Source organism: Anabas testudineus, chromosome 4 (genome assembly GCF_900324465.2).
Source record: "Anabas testudineus chromosome 4, fAnaTes1.2, whole genome shotgun sequence".
Lineage (NCBI taxonomy): Eukaryota > Metazoa > Chordata > Actinopteri > Anabantiformes > Anabantidae > Anabas > Anabas testudineus.
The window spans coordinates 12,564,925-12,588,491 of NC_046613.1; the positions used below are offsets into that span (position 1 = coordinate 12,564,925).

At 39.2% G+C, this 23,567-nt stretch overlaps 1 protein-coding gene across 2 annotated transcripts; it reads right to left on the reverse strand.

The window, feature by feature from the left end:
• Positions 1-263: 263 nt before the first annotated feature.
• eps15 (epidermal growth factor receptor pathway substrate 15) lies at positions 264-23,026 on the reverse strand. 2 transcript variants are annotated; one of them, XM_026346531.1, is made up of 25 exons: positions 22,909-23,026; positions 20,202-20,243; positions 19,433-19,522; positions 19,304-19,351; positions 19,115-19,210; positions 18,882-18,944; positions 18,392-18,517; positions 17,923-17,982; positions 17,365-17,607; positions 16,968-17,113; positions 16,285-16,441; positions 15,375-15,457; positions 12,153-12,225; positions 10,792-10,953; positions 10,441-10,638; positions 9,921-10,334; positions 9,523-9,603; positions 9,016-9,178; positions 8,862-8,906; positions 8,320-8,723; positions 7,980-8,049; positions 7,740-7,810; positions 7,100-7,235; positions 6,759-6,955; positions 264-2,454 (listed from the first exon to the last, which is right to left on the reverse strand). In XM_026346531.1, the coding sequence occupies exons 1-25, from the start codon at positions 22,933-22,935 to the stop codon at positions 2,314-2,316; spliced, it is 3,336 nt and encodes a 1,111-aa protein (XP_026202316.1). In that variant the 5' UTR covers positions 22,936-23,026; the 3' UTR covers positions 264-2,313. The 2 variants fall into 2 exon arrangements, with proteins under 2 accessions (XP_026202316.1, XP_026202317.1); XM_026346532.1 differs by lacking the exon at positions 264-2,454 and having other exon boundaries at positions 4,670-6,955.
• Between the last annotated feature and the right edge of the window lie 541 nt (positions 23,027-23,567).

The window sequence follows — 23,567 nt, forward strand, 5'->3', positions numbered from 1 at the left end:
AACACTGGTAGGAATCAGCATGCTTGGAGATATAAAACTAACAAACTAAATATGTAAGTAGTGGTGAAACATCCAAAGCCCTGAATCCTACATTTCCCATAATGCCACTAGGCTGTCCACTGTAAGGGCTCCTGATGGGGACACAACAAAGCCCAAAACATGTTTTGCTTCATTCTCAGTATTATTGGATCTAAAAGATTCCACTAGTGGTGATGATGTAAAAATAAAAAAAACGTAAAAACTGCAAAACTACACATTTAATATTTATTCTGTTACAATTTAATGCATTACATGTTCTGGACAAACTTCCAATATTGATTTTTCTTACATGTTAGAAAATACAAAATAAAATACAATTAGCTTGAGTTTTAAAAAGCCTTTATGGGTGAGCCAAGAAACGCAAGTTGTTCTCAATTTGTCAGATTCCTGGAGTTCCTACAAATGCCATTAACGTGTCTGAAGGCCTTCAAATGTGAGACACTCAAACTGCAGGATGACAAGAAGACTGAGCTGCTAAGGTAAAGAGCAGAGAGATGACTCCTGTTTTCTTGTATTTACAGTAAACGTGAATTGCAATGAGATCCTGCACTTGTTAGGAAGTGCTCGGACCGTAAACTGGTTAAACATGAGAAGAGGAAATGACAGGATGCTGTGCAGTTTAAACGAAAACAAACAAAAAAAGTCAGAACATGAAGGAGTCGTAAGTGTTGTGCAATGTCTGTTGAGAAATTAGCAAAGAAGATTAAACACAGACGTCATGCTCTCCAATCAGCTCTTCCCTTTTCAGAAACCTTCTATTACAGTTTAACACTCAGTGTTAAATAAAAAAGAATTTTCTCAGTGAAAAACAAAAATAACCAAGAAGATGACGACTCACAGCCGACTGACTGTTGCGTGGATGTGAGCAGACATGAGGACTTGCACTGACTTTGTGTAAGACTCTGAAATCCACTTAGGTTGTCAGAGAGGAAAAACACCTCCTGTGAAATGATTATTCATTCCTCCTTGAGGAAGTTTTAAATGCACATCTAAGATTATTAAGAGTGCCCAATAAGCATCCAAGAAACTGGAGTTGATCAGAGAGCTGATCCTGACTTAACAATTCAAGTAATGTATGAGAAAACAGTACAGGTGGAGTAGGTTTAGAGTCTGTTCAACTCACACATATTCAAGATTTAAACTCATCTATCTGTTAATGTCACATGTTTTGCCACATTTAAAGTTTCAGAATAATTGACAGGTAATAAGTACGTGGGCAACAAAACAGTTTTAGTGCGTAGTGAGTTTTTAACGTTCAGCTATTGCCATCATTGCTAATGTTAGACTGATGTTTGTCTTGTTTGTTCTAGTGTTTTCTGATTTAATGCAAATTCATATCTAGTTATTAGATGTGATGGATGTAGTTCGATTCTCTTTAGTATCTTGAGAAAAAAAAAAAGCATAACTGATGCCAGGCAAAGTAATGCACTAGTGAAATTAGGAGAAATAATAATAGTATCTAGAGGCTGAATGTGGCAGCTGTGCTAGATTTGTTCCATTTAAAGACAAACCTGCTTGTGCATTTCACATATCAAAGGACAAGAAACTTCCAGTTAATCATTAAGAAATGTTAAAATCTGTCAAAAAAAAATAAAAAATCTCACAGGCCTTTTGCCGTCACACAGGACTGGTTACTATTTGAAAAGTACTACTTTAAAGATACAGGTTTAGATTTTATTACAGTGGCTCCAAAAACTAAATTTTCACAGTTGTGGGGCAAGAAACTAGAGTATTTATGAGCTGTTCAAAACTAGCATGTCTATCATTAACTAATGGATTTTCATTAAACCCTCAATATAAATTTAGAAGCTAGAGAAAACTGACACTGAAAAAAAGTGTAGTGAGTTTGGTTAGTGGATAAACGATAAAGGATCTCTGACAATCATTTGTGACAATGCAACCTAGTTTTAAATAAATTACATTTTGCAGAGTTAATGTGGCAGCATTTGTAGCTCGTCAGTTTTAACACTACACAATCTCTCAATCCATACCCACTGCAACCAACTCTTCAGAACAACCACTCGATCTTGGTCCCCGTACTTAAACTTAACCAGAGACCAACATGGATGGAAAAAGTGAACAGTGAACACAGCCTGGGGAAAAAGGTGTACAAAGATTCAGAGATGAGTTTATTCTAAGAAAATCTCTTCATGGGGTCAGCAGGTGCTGCTGAATCAGTCCTATACAGTCCCCACTTTGCTTTGGTGCTTTCTGGGCTAGGCCGAGCTGAGCCGAGCCAGTGGAGGAGGAGAGGGAGGTGAAAAAAATGACTCCTCAGGAGAGTTCAGACTTGCTGAGAGCGATGGCCAGCTCCAGGTCTTCTTGTTCCTGCTGGGTGAGTCTGGCAAGTCGCTCCTTTTCCTCTCGCTCGCTCTCGCGCTTTGCCCACTCTATCATATCTTCCTCTGTTGGATACTACTCCATGAACACACACAGACAACGCAAACACACACCACACACAGACACACACACACACACAAAAGGGGAAGGAAAGCAGACACAGATGCAAAGAAAGGAGACAAACACATGTATGTAGTTAAAAAAAAATTAAGAAGAAAACCAGCTCAGAGCTGATAACAAACTCCTACAACATTAGGAGCTTCAATGACATTACAGAACCAAAATACAACCTCAGTGCAACAAAAGTGAGCATGCCTGTGATTTCTGGTTAAGGAACACGCTTGTAAACATACCTGCTTTGGTGGTTTTTACAGAACATAATGTGAAACTGAAGATAACAGAAGGTCGTCCTCAAAAAAACAAAAACCATGACCTATAATTCACTAGTAACATACCCTTCAAAACCAGACGGGTAAATATTTCTGACTTGGCTCAAGAAATACGTGAAGAAACTGGTGTTTCAGTGACTGATTAGACCAGGTGAAGTACGTTGCAAGAGGTCAACCTCTACGAGGAGATCAAGTAGAAAACCATAGCTCACTAAACTGAGAGATCCGACTTTGTCAAGTAACAGCAAAAGAAGCCTGATAAATTACTGGCAGGACATTGTACACCAAACCAAAATACTGTGGTTGTGCTGGATCTGGCCAAGACAACCACAATGACGACATAGTCTTGACCTTTAAACATAGAGGAGGGCGTGTGCTGATGTGGGGGCTGCATGAGTGCACGAGATGTAGAAAAGAAGTTCACGAGTACACAGATGTAGTAACTACTAGTGTCAGGAAGCTCAGGAGAGGCGACTTCCAACATGACAATGATCCCAAAAATCACAAAAAATTACTTTTAAAGAAGAAGAACTGTGTCCTGACAAAACGCCTGGAATCATCCATAACCAAGAGGAACAAATCTGTCACCACCCGTACAGGCAGACAAAGAAAATATTTAAACAATCAGAGCTCTATTACGCTAATGAGGCACGTTCTGACTTTTGTTGCAGTTGGTTGTTAAATGTGGTCCTTTCATTACAGTTTTTCGTCTTTGGCAAAAACTTAGAAAGCTGAACACCTGAATATGATTCAGCTACAATTCACCTTTTTAGTTATACCTGTGTTGCAGTAATGTCTCAGTCTACAAATACTTTAGCCTTCTTACTTAAACACAACAAAACCAAACTAAGAGAACAAAAAAAAGTCATTCAATATGACTACAAAGAGAGTGACACGTTTGGCCTGTATCATTACAAATTTGTAACTAAAACTGAATATAAGCTCCAATGCTGTCATGTGATCAAAGTCACTTCCTTCAAAAGGTTTACAACAATGACAACAACAAAAGGGAACTGACAGTATGTAGGTCAATTACTATGAAGCAGACCTACATTGTGTCAACATTTTTCCCCAATGACAGAGACGTCACAGGTCGTCTACTGTGTATTTACCCATGCAAAGGAAAGTAGGCAAGAATGACAACGTTCACAGACAGTCATTTAGAGCTGATTTGTGTGTGCAGTGTGCAAAACATGCACGACGAGAACATCTAAGAAACACACAATGGACGAAGCAGAGAACATGCATTCATCACTTGTAGGAAATATATATGAATGCAATCAGACATCAGTGAAGTAGAGAGCACCAGGACCGATGCTCTTTAATCCTGAATTTTAAAGAAACCCCCTTTACATATTTGTTATCTGATCTTTTATTCTTTACTTTCAGGTACTAAAGTGACTTGATGCAGTTCTCTCAAAACAAAACAAAATGATCTCTGTGGAGCTTTTGCACATTTCAGTTCATTTAGTTCAAATCATCTAAATTTATAATACAAAACATTCTCCAAAGCACAACATACTGCAAATTAATAACAGCATTTTTTCTGCTTTCTAAATTTTAATCACTATAAAACAAATAAAAGTCATCTTCAGTTTTAATGCACAGGTTGGGAGGCAAAACACCTTCAAGCTACAGTCGAGTAGCACTTTTGGCAAGTGTCACGGTCAAAGCTGCAGCAATAATAAGGATGTTCCTCAAAAGGCAGGTAACAATCTATAATCTATAATAATATTTATAATAATACATTTAAAGCAGGCTTTGGAAATGTTGAGCAATAATGAAAAATATAGTCACAGTGTATGATAAATGAACTGAAAATGCAAAACAAAGTTGGTCCTTTAAAGCTCAGGGATTTACAGTGATGTCATTTATGCACATAGAGGCCAGAGATGGAGCCCTTGATTCAACACTTTATTTAATTTTGACAAGACACAGAGAGAGAGAATACAGGTGATCTGTTTCTCTGCAACACACCGCACTGCTGACAGGGACAAGGGCTGAATGAAGTGGTGGGTAAAGGAATGAATGGATGAACAGATAAATGGATGTATGGAAAAATAAACAGCAGCATGTGCCAAAGGAAACAAAACTGATTTGAGGAATGGCGGAGGCAGTGGTATGAGCAATAGAGAACCAGCCAATCAAACACACAGTTAGTGCGTGCAGGTCAGGGGTCAACAGGGACATGCGGGTGCAGGCACTGGAATTAACACTGTCTTTAAAAGTCATCCATCCCAAATACAAGCGTGACAGTACATTTGTATATGTAATATTACAAACGATAGGACTGGGAGGATTTTAATACTGTTACCAATTTACTTCTTGATAGATTAAAATTGTTATCTTATTATATTATTTTAAGATTATGTTAAGACTAATGAAGTTATTTTAGTTTTAGTTTGCTAGAACAATTACTTATTTTATATTCTGAATATATACTGAGTGTATATATCTGAGTATAAACCTGTTAGAAGAAAAGAAGAGAGGGAACTGTAGGTTCCCCTGTTCCTCTTGTTTAAGTAATTTAATCACTGCATGAATAACACTGTTATCTCTAATAGGAATTTACTAAACGCAGCATCATCAAAAAGGCATCTGTTAAGTAGCTTGTTGCTACACATGTTTAGGCAGAGAAAGTCTGAAATGGGAAAACGATCATGATGCAGCAGGCAGGGTTCTACTGCTTCTCAGTGAAGGTCACTGATTTAATACGTCACAGCTGAGCTCAGCCAGCACATATTAAACCAGTTCACACTATTTAAAATTTACCTGAGATGTTTTTTAGCATTTAAGGTGCATAACGTGTTGTAAAAAAACAACAGAGTATATTTATTGCAGCTTGGAAAAACCCTGTGCATGCATAGGATGTAATGTCAGTTTGCTGAGTTGGGATGGCTAACAAAAGCCAAATGCAAGCAGCTTCTTATCTCTCCATTCACTGCCAAACGTTACAAAGGAGTTGGTATATAAACACAGATCTGTGTAATTATAACTTGTGCCAGAAACTGTCTTTACAATTACAAATATGTTGTACAGTTAATATATTTATGCATCATGATAGATATGATTGGATTTTGTAATAAAGTAATACAGTGCAAATTCAATCATAGGGCTTAAATTAAGTGCATGTTTACAAGGTAAGGCTGTCCCTTCAATAAAGAGCTGGATTATAAACAGCAGCAGACAGAATGAAAGAAAAAAACCTCAAAAATAGGAAATATAATAGTTAACATTAGCTCATTCCGAGGCTACGTTCACATTACATTAAGTCAGATCCAATCTTGGATGTGTTTGTAAGTGATGTAAGTGTCCAGCTCTAGTATGGCCCTAAACTGATGAATGCATAACTTTAACTGAAATTTAAACCACATTTGAAACAGTCCAATCATAGTTCTCTCAAAAACTGCTTGGTTGCACATGTCTAAAAAATGTTAAACAACTTTCTGCTCACTCGTCTCTATACTTGCTCTCCTCCGTACTTATTATGACTGTACCATGAGATGCCATTATCATCTGATGACAGAAGACAATTTGCGCATGCTCACAGATATTTAACATTAAAAATTAAAAAAGCCCGACAGTGGACATGTTGTCAAAGACTGAATACAAGCTGGATCTGAAATGAACCAGAAAGTGACTCAGATCTGATTTGAAAAAATCTGACACTGTGACAAAAAGTCTGTTTTGAGTCACTTTGTGACAAAAACGATCAGATTTGCTAAACTTCAGCTCATAGTGTGAACGTAGTCTAAGAAGCTGACGCTATCGAATACACAAAAACTGTGCTATTAACTTTACATAAGCTGATTAGTTAATTTTTGGAACTTTTTCCTGGCAGTGGATGGAATGATTTATTAAGCTGACATGATTTGGTCTATGTTTGTAACCTTATGGAAAAACTAGGTGTGAATTATTAGCAGAAAAACAGAGAAGAGAGGATGTCTACTGAGAATCAGGTGGAGGTGAGGGAGAGGGCGAGGTGCTCACTTTATCAAAGCTGGCAAATCGGTCAGCTTCCCGTACGTTGTGACGAGGAGGGGAGGAAGGGGCAAAGGGGTCGGCTAAAGGATCCTTGGCAGGCAGGGAAGAGGAGGAGGAGAAGTCTCCTGAAGGCTGTGCGAGCAAGTGCCCTCGTCGCTGGAAGGAGTCAGAGGACTCTGTTCTGGAGAGGGACAATCTCTTACCTGAACAGGTGAGGCACAGACACAAACAGGTTTTATTTTAAATAACTGATGTGCACTGTTAACACGTCCCAAAATATCTAATAGCAAGACAGTTATTGCCAAGTGGGGTGCAACTTTTTCACTGTAAGATTAACAAGTACTGACCTGGAGGTGGAGGAGGGGGCCTAGTTGGTGTACCCGTTTTTGGGGGCAATGCAGGCGGTACATCAGCACTGGCAGACTGACTGTCTTCCTGGAAAAGGTTCTTATTGTTGATGCCGAACTGATCAGTACCACTTGACTGAAAAAAAAAAGGTTCACATCAAATCAAATACATTCAAAAACAGAATCACTGTAGCTGTTTTTTTTTTTTTTTACTTTATTACTAAGTTTCACAGTGTATGGTACTTTCAGTCCATATCTGAACAGGGCTTTTGAGGTTTGAAAATACAATAAAAAAAGTAATCTGATATTACTGAATAATCATTTTCCTAATACATTACAGACTGACAGATTGTTGCACAAAGTGGAAAGATTGCCGAGTACGAAAAATAAATTCTCCCATGGGGAAAATCATATACACATGTTCCAGCTGTTTCCTCCCAGAAACCACAACTCTCTCACCAACACCCTAACAGTCTTCCAGCTTGAGTCAATTCTTGCTCTGGTTTTACAGAAGTGAGTTTCTACTTCCACCCACTTAACCGACAGTCGTTATTTATGATTTGATATTCAATGAGTTTCACTCCATACTAACTGTCATTACAGCACAGTGTATATGAAGCTACTGAACTCAGAAAATTACCTTTGTCAAGGCACTGAAATCTGCAAAGCCCCCTCCAAATGACTCATTACCAAACACAGCAGCAAATGGATCTGAAACACACGAGTACAAAACGACTGAACATACAATATAAAGTTAGTAAGACTCATACAGACACTAATGTATACTGCATATTGTACAATGTAATATGATAATTTTTGAAGGTTAGACAGCTGCTGTGGCCTCTTTGCCCAGAGGATGGCGCCATGCCACAAGTTGTACCTGGATCTGAGCTGGCGCTAACTGTAGTACCACCTGGAGCAAAAGGGTCATTGGTTGCAGGTGTGTCCTTCTAAACACAGAATAATAACAAAAGTAGTTAATTAATATATGTAAAAATAATGTAATGTACTAATACTATATTTGGATAAAATGTAAAAGAGTTTGGCACGTATTAAACAATAGATTTAAATATGGAAGAATAACTGGTTTTGAGTAATAGTACAGGCCTATCCACTGTAATATTTATTGGTATCGTAAAACATTAATGAGTAATTGTATTCAGTACAGTAAGAATGCTAAATAACTTCGGCAGTCACAGTTTTACAAGAGGCCAACTCACCACTGCCAGATCATAACTTGGTGGGGAGCAGCTGAAGGGATCTGTACCTCCGTCCTGAGAACCAAAAGGGTCTGCTTCTGTCATGGCGTTAACTTTGCCTCCAAATGGATCTGACTCAGCCATGGTGCTCCCCGTGGAGCTGAATGGATCCTTGGTTGTTAGGGCTGGATTGTTAGGTTTAGAGGTGAAGGGATCAGGAGCAGCTGCTGGTGCTGGTGCTGCTGCTGCATCAGTCAGCTTGGCGGCAAACAGGTCTGGTTCTGCTACGCCAGTAGTGGTACCAAACGGGTCAGCTGAGGCAGAGAAAGGGTCCTCTGAGGAAAAGTGGGTGCTGGGGGCCTGTGTGAAGAAAGAGTCAGCAGCGAAGGGATCTGTGCCTTTAAATGGATCTCCTCCAAATGGATCTGATAGAATAAAGAATACAGATACAGAATATGAATGATAATGCAGAAACCTGCACGCTAGATAGATAAGACAACTTAGACAATAACGCCCTTGTTTGAGATTTGTTTTACAGAAGTAGTATGACTTAAAGAATTCACCTGCAACATCTGCTTTTCCAAAAGGATCATCTTTGAAAGGATCATCTGCAAAAGAAACAAAAATGTAAAATAAACTTAACTTAACTAAAGACAGAATGTTCTGAACACATATTCGTATTTCTGCTGTTATCTAAACTTAATATTTGTGGCCTACGATCAGTAAAGGGGTCTGAATGAAAGAAGTCCATCTCTGGCAAGGAGGGAGGACTGGTCTGCGGTGGCAAGGAGCGAGGGCCAACTTGAGGCGGTAAAGAGGAGTTGGTTGTTTCTGGGGACTCTGCTGACTCATTTTTCCTCTCTGGCTCTGGTGATGCAACCTGTTCAACATTGACAAGCAAGAAAAGTTCAGTAACTAACGTCCACAGTACCCTATATTTAGATATCAACACATATTGTCCAGACAAATGTTTTTTTGTTTTTTTTAAATCAATGTCTGAAGGTGTAGTAATGGAAACAAATCAAGTGTCTTGTCTAAACACTTGGCTACAGGGATACTGTAAGAAAGGTAAAATGAGTTTTAGAAAACTCACTTGGTTAAATTAAAACTCTGGTTTTAAAACCAGAAACAAACGCTGTTTATTATCTGTATAACACAGTAACTCAGGGTCTTTACCCTGAGTTCAGACTTCAGTACATAACTTCAGTAACTCAGGGTTTTTACCTTTACTGGGCTCTCTTTAGGCGAGTCCTCTGAATCGTCTGCGACATCTGAGGAGACGTCCAGTGCGGGGCTATTGTGTTCCTGCAGACATGAGAAGACAGAAATGCAATGACTACTTTATAATAATTAATTAAAACATTTGGTACATTTCCTGTTTTTCCAAAACTGTGATCACACCAAATGCAAATGAAGTCTGCTGTTCTTGCATGTTTGGTAGGTGTGAAATTTGTTTTTTTATTTTGTAGAATTGTAATTTATTCAAAATGTTGTGTCTTTAAATTAATAAATAAAACAAATAAAACATGTCATAGTGTAGGAATAGGAATGTTAGGAATGATGCTGTAGGTTTCTTTCCATTTATAGAAAGGACCAACAACTGAGGTAGGTGAGTTCATTACCCTAACAGCGTTCTCCCGTGGTTTGGTGAACGATGGTACACTATTGTATATATGAGAAGAAGCTAAACTAGTATAGAGATCATCCAAGGCATCAGGTTTCAGCTTTTCTTCCTCTACATTTGGACTCTCGTCCTGCTCTTCTTCTCCTTCCTTCTCATTCATGCCTTTATCTTTTTGATCTGATTGTTCTTTCTGGAGATTACAAACAGCAGCTGGCTGTTCCTGTATCAGTTCTTTAGGATGGTCATCCTGGAAGAGGTCCTGCTGGAAGAGGTCCACCTGGAGCAACTCTGTTGTGAGGCCTGCCGTTCCATTAACCATGACAGGTGAGCTGTCCTCCAGAGCTCTCTTCCAGCTGAGCTGGGCGGTCACTGAACGCTCCTCAACCCGAAGGTCGTTCAGTTTCTGTTGGAACTGTGTGTGTAAAAAACAAGAACATGAAGAAAGTTAAATCAGTGTCTTAATAAATGTTATAAGTAGCTATAACCCTCCATGTGGAGGCAGATGTACCCAAGCCGACCTGTGCAACTTGTGTGAAGGAGTCTCGCACAGACTCTTGGAGAGGTGTGAGCTGCTCCTGAGCAGCCTGGACCTTTTCCTGCAGCCTCCTGCTTTCCTCCTGCAGAGCCAGGAGCTCCTCTCGGGCCTGGACCAGCTCTTCTTCATACTGACATATTCTCTGCTCCTGTTCCTCATGCTCGGACTGCAATGACGAGATCTAAGATAGATGTAAACATTTCAAACAAGCAGATTTGACAACTTAGTCATAGAGTCAGGAGTAATTTAATTGAAATATGTTAACAATAAGTTTTTAATTAGAAAAATTTCCAGTGTTGATATTAGTGAGTCTTCCATTAAATGAAAACCTTACCAGTTGGTTCTCTTGGCTGGTCTGTTGGCGAATGTGAGCTAGCTGCTCCTCTAGGGAAGCTTTCTGCTGGTCCAGTTCCTCTAAGGCCTCCTGGACTTTAAGTCGCTGGGCCTGGAGTCGCTGCAGCTCCCCACTCTCCCTCCCTATCTCATCTTGTAAGTCCTATACATATCAAATGAGGAAATAAGTGTAAAAATATGATAAATGACAGAAAGAAAAACATCTGTGACAGATAGTGAGAAGAGGGACAAAAAAGTGAATGCAGAACATGGAGTCAGAGGAAGAAATGAATAATGGCTTTGTTAAAGTCTTGTATGTTGTTAAAAGGGCAGAAATGTGGGCATTCTAGTAGTCCAGTGGTCTCTAGACTATAAGAAACAGTTAATTCCCTGCTGTGATTCTGGTTGAGCATCTTCGATTTAGGTCTTTCTCCAACTTCGCATTTTGTCTCTCTGTCTTTTGCCTTTACAGTTAAATATAGGCATGCTGACGATGTTGTGGCTGGTCAGTCTTCAGCAGTTTAAAATAATCAAAGTTTACAATTAACAGAAAATAACAGATTTGTGTGATTTAAATAGTTACGAAGGGGAAACAAAGTCTGGACCAGCTCCCTACAAAGATTGGATTTGCATCTGGGCTATTTGTTCCTCTCTACTTTGAACAATTTACCGTCCATGAACATGTCCAAATAAGACGCACTACCACACCCATCCCACAAATATATAATTATGTCTGCATTATTCCACTGCAGAGTCTGTGCAGGCATGGCAGGACTGAAACACACAATATCTGGTGTCCAGAAACAACCTTAGAAAACACAATACAGATGTAAATAAATAGCTAAGAGCACTCACTGCTCCTTTGCAGTGCAGTCATGAAATTCAGCAACATCAGCACGATTCTCCCTTGAGACCCACCCTCACATACTGACTTTAGACTGAACACCCAAAAGAAGAACAGACTATCCCTTTAAGCCATCAGCTCCCAAAATAGAGCCCATTTCTCAGACTCAGAGGAGACAGACACGCCTACACAAGGACACCAGCTTCTCCCTCTCCGCAACATTAACTGTGTATCTGAACAAAAGTCAAACACAGCCTGCCAAATGTGTTATTGATCTCCGATTTGCGTTTATTCATCACAACTAAAGTTAACAAGTGCTACAGCACCTACGCATCTCAGCATCTGTTTTGTATTCATTTGTGTTCCAATACTAATCCTGAGAACGGATTTCAAAAATAAGAAAGCATGGAAGCAGTCTCTCACCTACATATATAACCATATCATTCACCGTTTGACCATAAATCTTACTCTTCTTGTGAGCAACGACAGATACAAACTTACAAACAAAAAGCTCTTACCTGTACTTCAGTGCTGCGCTGTCTGATGGCCTCCTCCTTCTCCTTGATCTCCTCTTCCACAGAGCTCTTCTCCCTGGGAGACCAGCACAACAAACAGGAGTATTTAGCCACCAAGGACAGAGATGGCAGACCTGGTACTCCAAGCCCACCCAACCTGAGCCAGTTCTCCGCTGACTGTTCTTCACCCTGAACCACCACCGTCTCCTCTCCCTGAACAACCATGATGTCCCGAAATCACAACTCCACAGTACGGAGAGTCGCTTTAATAGCTGCAGCTACAGCAGGTGTGTGTGTGTGAGATGTCAGGTCTGCAAATGTACAGCGCTGTGAGCGTGATGAGAGGGAGTGTTGGAGAAAGTGAGCATGTGCTTGCTCAGTCGAATGTGTGGGAGATTAGGGGTGAGAAGCAGATGGCTGCTTTGAAGATAGAGGGAGGAAGAGAGGAAGGAGGGAAGAGCGATGATGAGCCAAAGTACAACATCAATCATTATTCATCCTCCCAGCTATCACTATTTCATCCACCCAGGCAGTGAGAAATGGGCTGAGGATAAAGACTAAATAAGTACTCGTGTATAGCTGCAAACTAAATTTTTCATAATTCCTAATAGTAAAAAAGTACATCACAAACACTTTTAACATTTTAATACTATTTAGATATGAGCTTTGTGCGATAGACGTTAGAATAAGTGTTGAGATTAGTACAATAACAGGCAGCAGATAATGACAAGCTGCATTAGAGTGAGTTGGACTTTCTCATATATTCATTCACTATATTTTCCACAAAATCTGTGAACATTAACACAGAAAGTTCATTATTATTAGTAGTCTGTATACTGCACTGTTTTCAGCCTACGAGGGTGTGATGTTGATGTTTTGTTTAGAATAACCTGATGCTAAGTTTTACAAATTACTCACACATGTCGCATTATTGTTTCAATCTGAAAAACAGTATCTGTACACCTAAAACAAAAGGCAGCACATTAATACGCATTAGGTACACTTGTTATGCATGACCAGACACATCATCATAACGTTCATTCCTATACAGTTTCACTTTTAGAAGACTGAAAAAACAAAAACAAAAAACAAGCTCATGAAGAACTTCTTCCTTTGATCCTTTGTCATCAACAGACTAAAAATAACAGCAAAACCTTCAAATACAGCACACACCCCATCTTGCCCTCCTCTCACATTCAAAATACACGCTTTCTTTAAAAAAAAAAAAAAAAAAAGAAAAAAGAAAAGAAAGTACGCCTTCCTATCTACTCTTACCCGTTATCACCATCACTATCTTCCGCATCTTGGGCAGAAGGTTGCTGCCACATTTTAAAGCACTGACAAACATACATCACTCTTCCTCTTGATCTGCTGCCTTCCTGAACCTCTGCTCTGTCAATTAGTTTCTACTTCTATTCATCTTTCTTACATAATTTTCCGTCGCCAAACAACTGTCATCTAGAGAAAGAGAGTGTGTATGTGTGTATATATATCGAAAGGTTGGGGGTGGAAGGCCACTTTCTCAGTTCTCATTCTCAGCTTTGGTGAATAGGGAAGCTAAATTAATCCAACATCCGATACTTACAGTCACCCTTCAGTGAAACTGATAGTACAAGTAAATTTATATTTATTTATAGAGTTTACATATAGTCATTTTTATCTAAAGCAACTTACAAGTGAGCAACAAAGCAAACAAATATCTAAACCAAGGAGGTAAACTTCAAAGTTGCTGCAAAAACAAAAAAACAAACAAAAAAAATGGACATATTATTTTAAAAGCTATGAATAAATAATAATAATAATAAACATGAATGAAAGGTAAAGAAACAGCTGCATGTTACATCTGGAGCCAGATTTTACACTCCTGACTTAATCTGAAAGGTTTTAGCAAGAAGTCCTACTCTATGATCAACTTTAGAAACGTCTGAGAGCAACTCTGTCTTTTATCCTAGTGAGGAGTTGTGGTTGAGACACATATTTTAAAGATGTCATTGATTGATCAAAAGAACATATTGTAGTGACCTGAGTAAAATGGTTGCTTGGACTTTGTACTCTGGGGCCTGTTAATGTGTAGGATCAAGTTGATCAGTGTCAGATCATTACAGTTACAGTATGTTGTGTTTATATAAGGTTGATGTCACATATGACGTAAGTGGATGTGACTGCGGCACAGTTTCATGTTGTGATCATTTTTTAATGTCTGGTGATACAGTGTTGTTGTGTTGAGTGGGTGATGTAAGCACATCTCTAAATGAGATCGACCACAAATGTTATCCCTACATAATCTACGCTGTGCTTTATCTCACAGTTTAGAGTGAGGAGCTGCAGCGACTCCGCTATTTGTAGAATATTTCATCTACCTCTCTGTCTTTCCACCATTTTGTTCTCTGCTTATGAAACTACCGAACTACCCACCTACTCTTTACGATTAAGGAAAATGTGGTACAAAATCTTTTTTCACTGAAATCTCTGACAATTTAAAGTACCGTATAAAGCCAGGGGGAGGTGAATATATCAAGTGTCGTGTATGCTCTCTGTAGCCCTATTCTGATCTTTCTGCACATCACTGTCAACCAGCAGCTACATAACTCAGCTTTATAGCCATCTGTTGTGTTTGATCGCCCGCGGCAAAACCACAGACGTTTATTTTTGCTAAAGCTGTGGGGTGTGGGTGTTCAAAGAAAGTCTGAGAGTGTGAGCGTGATATAATCTAACCAGACCCCTAAAAAACTCTCAATTAATGTAGCAATCAGCTGGGACCAGTAGTTAGTATAAACCACTTCTACTTAATTTATCTAATTTAGATTTTATGATTTTTGGGGGTCAGTTGGCCTTCAACAAATGCGATCCATACAGCATCCTATGACCACTTTAAATAAATTCTCAATATTAAAGCAAACACTACATCCTGCTGGTCAGTTCTGGATACACACACTGTGCAGCCACAGTCTGACAGCGGACTTTGCTGGGTTTTTACACCACAAGAATACATTTTGCAATTTATCAAGGTTACACTGAACAATTTTTTCCCCAATAAAAACTAAAACAACAAGGCCTCACAATATTCATCTATGTAGAACAGCAGAATCTAAAAGAAATAGGCTTAAATATGTACATCTATTCAAACTCTGAACAGTGTCCTTTATTTAATAGTCTTGTTACCACCAGTATGGCTTCAGAAAGAATATGCAGGGTATTTTCAACTTTTGAATTAATTTAGATTACCTTTGCAGTTCAACAATCTCATTACTGAGAGAGTCCAGCTCCTTGATGGCAGAGAAGTCAGCTGCCAGGTTGGCGGCATTGTTCTGGAGAGGAAGCAAAGCAGGGGACAATTAAGAGATGGATGAAAATCATTACTACAAAATGAAGTTGGAGGCTACAACCTCTCTGCTCTCTCAGTTTTCTATAATAACAAACAAGCAAAGGTTTTTGTATCTAGAGACAACGGGTAGAGACAGCTCAAGTATAACTATTTAAGCAGTTAATAATGAACTCTGATACAAATAGATGAAAAATGTAATTTACATTACACAAAAGAAACTAAATTTAAAAAAAGAAGAGAAATAGCCTATAAGATGAATGAGAGTGCAAGAGTCACTAAACTACATGACACTCACTCAGAGCACATGAAAGTGGACAAAACGTAAAAAGATGTGAAGAGCAGCACACAAGGAAAAGGAAAAAAGTTCAGAATAGAGTAAAAGAAAGACACAGCTGCAAGCTAAAAAAACCCAGAACAGCAGAAACAGGAAACAGGGGAAAGAAGGAAAAGAATAAGTGAAAAAAACACTTTTTGTGAAATTATTAAAATGTCATGACAACATACTGAAATAATAAGATATAAAATAAAACAGAGAAACCAGATGTTTTCCTCTATAAACAACTTCCATTTAACATGAGGCATCAATGTTCAAAAGTCATACAACTACTCCACATACTCTGTCTCATATTACAGCTGGTATTTGGTTCTAATCTTCATCAGTCATAGTGACATATCGGTCCTGAATCAGGTTTCCTTTTATTCACAGAAGCATATTCATTTTCAGATACATCGTCATTTTTAATGGGGAACAAAAAGGATCCAGACATTCCTAATTTTTATTCAAAGACATGAACGCTTGGAGCAACCAACCTGTTTGATGTTTTGTCTGTCTGATGGAGGAATCATCTCTGGGGAGAGGTTCTGTGGAGGGTCCAGGCCTTTAGTCAGCTTCTGATTGATTAGATGAAGAGCCAGGGCAAACTGCTCTCGGGTCAGTTTCCCGATGTCTCCAATGTCACAAAGCTCCCTGAGAGAACAAGTGGACACGTTACATAAGAGAATAATGATTTGCACCGCAGGCGGTGAGTGCTTTTGATAGCCTGGCTGGTGATCCTGTTCAGCAGTTATGGAAGTCAATACACAGGACAGGCACAACAGACCATGTGAATACAAAAATCTATTTTTTGTGGTATTCTACAGACTAGATGTGAAAGCACGCACTGTAGAGGCTTGTGCTGTTATTATCCTGCACCATCATCACAATTGCTGAGCAATTATTCATTAAATGGCAATCATTATTTGTTCACTACATATATTTTCATTAGAAAGATTCTTCTTCTGGTGCTTTTCTTGAGTTTCTTCCCATTTTCTAGGTCTGAAGCCCGTTTAAAGCATATTTGGGATTTGGGGATATATACATAAATATATTTTAACTTACCAGAGAATAAATTTAATCTCAGGAGTCATTTTTATAAAGACCAAATGAAAATGATTGAAATTAGTTAGCAGATTTAGCAGCATTAATTCTTGTCAGTCTTGTTGTTGTTCCTTACCAGATGCGTGCTAGTGTAGCAGAGGGGAGACCAGTCTTAAGGAAGATATCTCTGACTTCAGGACCAGACACCAGTCCGTCCATGTCTCCATCTGTCTTGTTAAACAGCTCATCATACTTGGCTTTGTCTGCTGGCGACACCACCCACTGCACAGGCAACAAAACAGATTTTAAAAGCAGCACCACAGTAGGGCCACAACAATTCAACACAGCCTACATCGATGACATAACAATAACTCAAACCTCACTTACCTTCAAACTCCCTCTCATCTTGCTCTTTTGTAAAACACACTGACCGAGCCAGTTTGAGATCATTATAACTGTCTGTTGTTGCAGCTAGGTGGTACTGAAATAAAACAAACTATTGCACACACGGTAGAGACAGGTCCTGTACTCACAGGGGCAGCTGCTGGTGCTGGGACAGGAGCTGGGGCAGGAGCTGGAATGGGTTTGGGAGGATGGGGCATGGTCTTAGAGCCAGCATGGGAGGAGCGACTGTCTTTAACGGAGGGGGGCGAGGGTAACAGGGGCATCACGGGAGGCACCGAGGGTTTTTTCCTCTTGGAGGGTGGAACAAGGGGAGGTGGTAGGGACATTGGAACAGGTTCCCCCTCCAAAGCTCTGTACACCAGATACATGGCCTGGGAAAGGGCAACAGAAATCAATGATAAAATACAATTACCAATAAACAATCCTGTAGTTATTCAGACTTCACACTTCTTCCATATGTCCTTTACACAGCCTGTAATAGCCTCAGTGACTGTATTCCTGCATACCTGAAGCAAAAGTATTCAAATAGTAAAGATCAGGGAAACACCTTGTTGGGCTTATTGTGATGCCTGGAATATCATTGCACTTACACAAAGTCAGTACAATAAAAACATGAGCTGAAACTCTGCAGACTGTAACTGTAACATAGGTGTTTTTTCTGTCAGCGATATTAGCTCACTGCTTACCACAGAAAATTCATCTTTGTCCAACATGCCATCTCTGTCAATGTCACTGAGCTCCCATACCTTCAACACAGAGAAGAATTATTGTTAAACAAGCATCATCACAAAACTGTATGATACATAGTGACAGTGTCACTGAAAGTCCTGAGTCACTGCTACATACCACTTCCTCTCTGATTTTATTTTCTGCCCGACTGATTTTTAATTTCACATCCTTTTTTAGCTGCCTGCATGGTGTTGTTTCATCGTTTAGACTGTTAACTCTGAAAAAACTTGTCTCATATAAAAGTTCAAGTAACACTGTTATTTATCACTTTCTGTTTTGATAAAGAAATGTTTATTGAGACTTTTTTTAAAGACAGCTGCCTAGTTACTCTGAAAAGCACATTATTTGTGCTTTCGTTTTACCACCTCACATGTATGATTATTTTCTATCACTGTCAACAGATGCTGTTCTGTAAAAGGATCATACCCTGCCGAGGATGTCCACTGGCAGCTTCGAGTTGAGCAGAACGGGCTTGACCTTGTCTCCTGTTAGTATGCCTCCTACTGGACCCAGACTGTCAAAGATGGAGTCAAATTTCTTCTTTTCCTCAGGCTGGGAAAAAGAGAAAAAGAATAGAGAAAAAGAGACTGTGGATTCAAACTTGTGTACCTGATGAAGTTGCTGTAAACTAAGTATTAAAATAAAATTATATATAGATAATTCTAATTACTCTAATAATAGTTTGCTGAAGAACAACAAGTTAATCAACAACAAGTCATGGTTAATCTTTATAGTCGGTTGTGATATTGTGCGGCTGAAAATGTCTTTTTCATTTATGGCGTAACATTTATTTCAACAATTCACTTTTTCTGTTGTAGTCTGTGGTTCTTTTACAACAAAGTCAACTAAGCCAAGGTAAATTAAAAATACACACAGATCACAAGATGTAAAGATAACTAACTTGTCAGTGCCTCACCTTGACAACCCAGGGTATGTCAACAGGCACTCCTCCTGCTAACAGCGGGCTGCTGGTGTCATGCTGGAAGTCAACAAAACTCAGTTCATCTTTTTTGTAATAGGTTCTCCATGTTTCAGAATTCAGAATATATAATATGTTCAATCATAGTGGCAGAGAGAAAAAATACAGCTCTTTGGAAATTAAAGAAATGAACAGTTGGACAGAGCCTGTGGTGAATGGTAGAGACTTACAAATTTGGGGGGAGGAACAGCCACATTAAGACTCTTGAGTGCCACCTCCAGGCCATTTTGAGCACAAGCTACCAACCGCAAAGCTATGAAGAATTGCTGAGGGAAACAGAATTACAGTATATAAAATAAACTTCACCAACAACTGATGAAGCCAATCCATCATGATGAGACTCCACTAAATATTTGTACCTGTTTGTTAAGAGAGCCCTTTCGTTCAGAGTCTGCCAAATCCCAGATCTATGGAGACATGTACCGTTCATTACCATCAAAGTAGGTATTAAAAGAACAGTGAGGTGTTGCTACTGCTGTGCTGCTCACCTTGCCCAGGACCAGGTCAGCCAAGCCAGACCGCTTCAGGAACAGAGCCGCATCAGCTGCCGACACCCACCCACTGCCAGTGGGATCAACCTTCACATAAACACAAACACAAGAATTAGAGGTTTTACCAACACTACTCCTGCTTACACTGTGCAATTTTTTTATAGTCACTTGCTTTACACACAACACTGACAGATGGTAAACAGTGTTTGGATTTGAGAACTGCTATTAAGTGCCTTCTTAGCTCCAAGCAGAAGAAGAGCAGGTTAAGAACAAATGAACACATTGAGAATTTCTCAGTGGGAGAGTCTGAGTCTGTTAAAATGAATAATAATCATGAACTAAAGCTGTTTTCTCAGCAGTCTATTAGCTTGTTATTGGATCTGTCAGTACTCTTTCATGAGGCTCACAGCAAGCTCCGTTGACATGTTGGGCAAGAGGAAACATTATTAATTCATTGATACTTCCGTTACTGGCCACTGAGACTGTATCTGATAGCAGAGACGTGAGACCACTGCTCACTGCAACAACACTGTTTTTTAATACAGCTAAAGCTAGATTAGGATTTGAATTTAAAGGGTAAATGCACCTAAAATTTAAGAAAGCATACCTTGCACATGTTTCTGTGTCCGTTTAGAAAGAGTCAAATTAAACCAGTATAATAAAAACATGAATCAAACTACAGTAATGTATTAACTACACTTCTTCTAACTTCAATTCTTATTAATGCAAATGGAAAATTGAGTTGTGGTGAAAAATGTTTGCATACCTGTCGATAGTATTTGTCATAGATGGGATTTCCACTGGAGAGCTGGTGAAGAAGATAAATTCTACATTAGAAATAGTTTTTACCAGATTTATAAAACTCAAACACAGCAACACTGTACAAGCTCAAAACATCAACAAGTGTGCGCTGGTAACTTTAAGTGTGTCAAAGGAAAAAAAAGGCTGATTCATTACAGATGGAAAAGGCAGCCGCAAAGACTAAAACAAATATTTAAAAATTCTACATTATTTTTCATCATCAAGCCCCCAAAACAGCTGAAATGTTTGTAAATGATCCAAATACACAAGCTAGGTGAAAACGACAGTCAGCGACACTGATTTTGATAATTTCGGAGAAGGATGGAACAAACACAACATAGCTCTAAAATACCACAAATAATTTTTTTTTCTTCCACCCAACACATGTAGTTTATGAAGGCTCAACTACAGGTAGGCGGCCAACATTATGACTCCAGACATGACAGTATGCTAGAGGTATGTCAGCAAGACTGAGATACCTAATCAACTTTATTTTTATTTAATTAAACAAGTTATTCAGTGTTTAAATTTGCCCCAAAGTTATGAGAATCTGTCAGCATAATTCTCCAAAGCCGTAGATAATATGGTGAGATATGGTGAACTTTTACATCGACCAGCAGTCTAAAAGCCAAATTTATTCAACATACATGGATTGATCAATGATTTAAACATTTATTAGTAATGTTATTTGTTGCAGATTCAGTTTTCAGTGACCAACTATTTAACAGTTTTAGCCTTAATATTTATATAGAAAGGAACTGCTCTTATGTCCTTGTGCACATTTTCTTTAATTATAGTGTCTGCATTATACCGTAAAGTAAATCTGTATGAGTGAGTCATCTTGTGAGTTGTCTGACTTCAGGATATAGGTGAAACTTCCCAAAATTATCCATGATCATCTATAGACGGTTACAACAGGGCGTCACTCCTCTGTCCACAGATAATCTGTACTTCTGCCATCGTCATATCCTCCAATACAACCCCTGCCCCCAACCTTTCCTCTGTTAATGCAACTGTCCACTGCTGGGCTGAACAGGAAAAGAATCAGCATTTCCTTCTACTTATAGTAAAAACTGACAATTGGTTGCAGCGATTTTTAATCGACAGGTGCAGCATAGCAGGAAAGACAGTAATAGTTTGTACTGTGAATCAACTGGGGAGTGGCCATGCAACCAGTGGGTAAAGCTGCCTTTGTGTTTCTCTAGACAGAGAGGCATGCAAAATAACACTCCAATATAAACAAAAGCAAGAAGAGGGCAAATATCTGCTTGCATTTCAGTCTTGACATAAAAACACAGAAGAAGATTCACAAGAAAAACAGATTCGGTCATCAGTATAGTTGTTTGTCAGCTTTGTCAACTGCCAATTTACAGCAAGATAACACTTATCTGTGTCTGGCCAATGCAACCTTTTTTTTCCTGATACACAACAGTGTGCCTGGAACAGTTGGCGGCTGTAACACTGTGGTCATTGTACTAGTGACTCTTTAATTGAGCATTGAAAAAACATCTCTCAATCAGTCCGCAGCTCGACTATTCAAAAGTGCAGCACACAGCAAGAGACGCAGCAGTGCATGAGCTGACAGGCCAGTCTAGTTTGTTCGTGAAAGTTCAACCTTGTAATGCATCCATGGTTAATAAAACACAGTACAAACCAAACTGTGGGCCTGTGTGAGGATGATCAGATGGCACAGACACCGGTGACCTGTCTCAACACACAGACATCAGCTCCTGTGCTGTTAAAGGTAACAGTGGCTCAGGTGCTGTCAACTCCTTATTACACCTCACAGCTGCTGCTGCTGCTAAATAACTCACTTAGTTTGCAAATGTCCACACAAACTGCAGCATTTGCTTTAGCTAGCAGTAGACTGACATTATATGGCAGCTGTGGTGGCTACTGTTAGTTAGACTTCCTCTTACTGGTTTCAAAACGTCTATGAACACTTTTTGTTCTGTTAAATGTGAAGACAAAGATAGCTAACAGGCTAGCATGCTAATAGTTAACGTCCACTTCAGAAAGGACGCAGGGAAAACACAAACCCAGCCTGTATGGTTCTTATAATAGCAATAAACAGGTTGGTTATCATTATTAAGCAACGTAATAACCACATAGCAAAGCTACATAATGTACAGCAAGGGATAATCGCAAAGTAGCATTTGCTAGTAATGTGTGAAACTTCTTATTATTGGGAAACAATGTTAGCAGAGGTTAAAATAGCAAAACATGATAGAACCACAACAGAGCCACACATGGGTGTCTCGTATTAACATGTATTTAGCCCGGACTAACTAGCCTACAGCTAAACGAGGCAGCACAAACATGACTATACACACACTCCCAAACGAAGTGAAACCCAGAAACGCTACGAGGTTTATCTGAAGTTTTATTAAAGCGGGTTTAAAAACAGCAACAACACTGCACACAAACTAGCTGTTAGCAAGCGGGCTAGCTAGCTAGCTAGCTACGCCCTTACGCAGTCCCCAAAGAGATTAGGCAGAAACTTTTCCCAGTCACAGCAGGACTAAACTTCCAAAAAGCGGAACTGGAATCGAGGTAAGGTCGTGTTTCTGCCGGCCCAGTCTCACTAACACCCCCCGAAATGTCTCCGAGCAGGAAGACAGACGACACAGGACGCTTGTAATCGTTAGATTGGAGTTGTAAGACAGTGTTACCTGAGTAAGAGACAGACTGGCAGCCATAGTGTTTCTGTTTCCCACTGCTTTCAAGCTGCGCTGCTGCCAGACACAGACAGAGGCCGCTGAAAAGCCCGACACCGGACTTCACCACAGGATCATCCAGATCTGCAAATCATGCAAACACACAACAAACCATGTGCCTCAAAGATAATATAGCGTCAACACAACAGGGGCAGAGCACGGGCTGCAAGTAACTAAGTACCTTTACTCAAGTACACGTGGTATTCGTCTATTTTACAGCTTTAGTTACTAGTTACTGTAGTTTGCAGATGTAGATGACAAAATCTAATCTAATCATTTCTTGTGGATTTGCATAAAGTGGTTAAAATTTGAGCCATCTCCTTTTTTGTTCACATGCAGTCTTTATAGTAACTGATTTTTTTCCCTTTTTCTTTTAAATAATTACTATACATATGCATTTTCCTTGCTATAATGGAAGTTTTTACATGTTTTAAAACAAGTCTGAACACTGAAAGAAGTTTTTATACAGTAGTCAGATCCTTTCTCTGGATTTCCCTGTCGAGTTGCGAGTTTTGTACTAAAAAGGCTGCAGATTTAAAAGATATCCACTCAATGTGAGCGATTTTAAAAGGTTGCAGTGTTTTATCATCTTCAGAAAAATGTTTACATTTTAC

Excerpts from the sequence above, each read along its gene's own strand:
- eps15 (XM_026346531.1), bottom strand. The coding sequence starts at position 22,935 with ATGGCTGCCAGTCTGTCTCTTACTCAG. Across the intron at positions 20,244-22,908 it reads CCAGTCTGTCTCTTACTCAG|CTCTCCAGTGGAAATCCCAT; the intron begins GTAACACTGTCT and ends CTTCTTCACCAG. Across the intron at positions 10,335-10,440 it reads CCTTCACACAAGTTGCACAG|TTCCAACAGAAACTGAACGA; the intron begins GTCGGCTTGGGT and ends TTACACACACAG.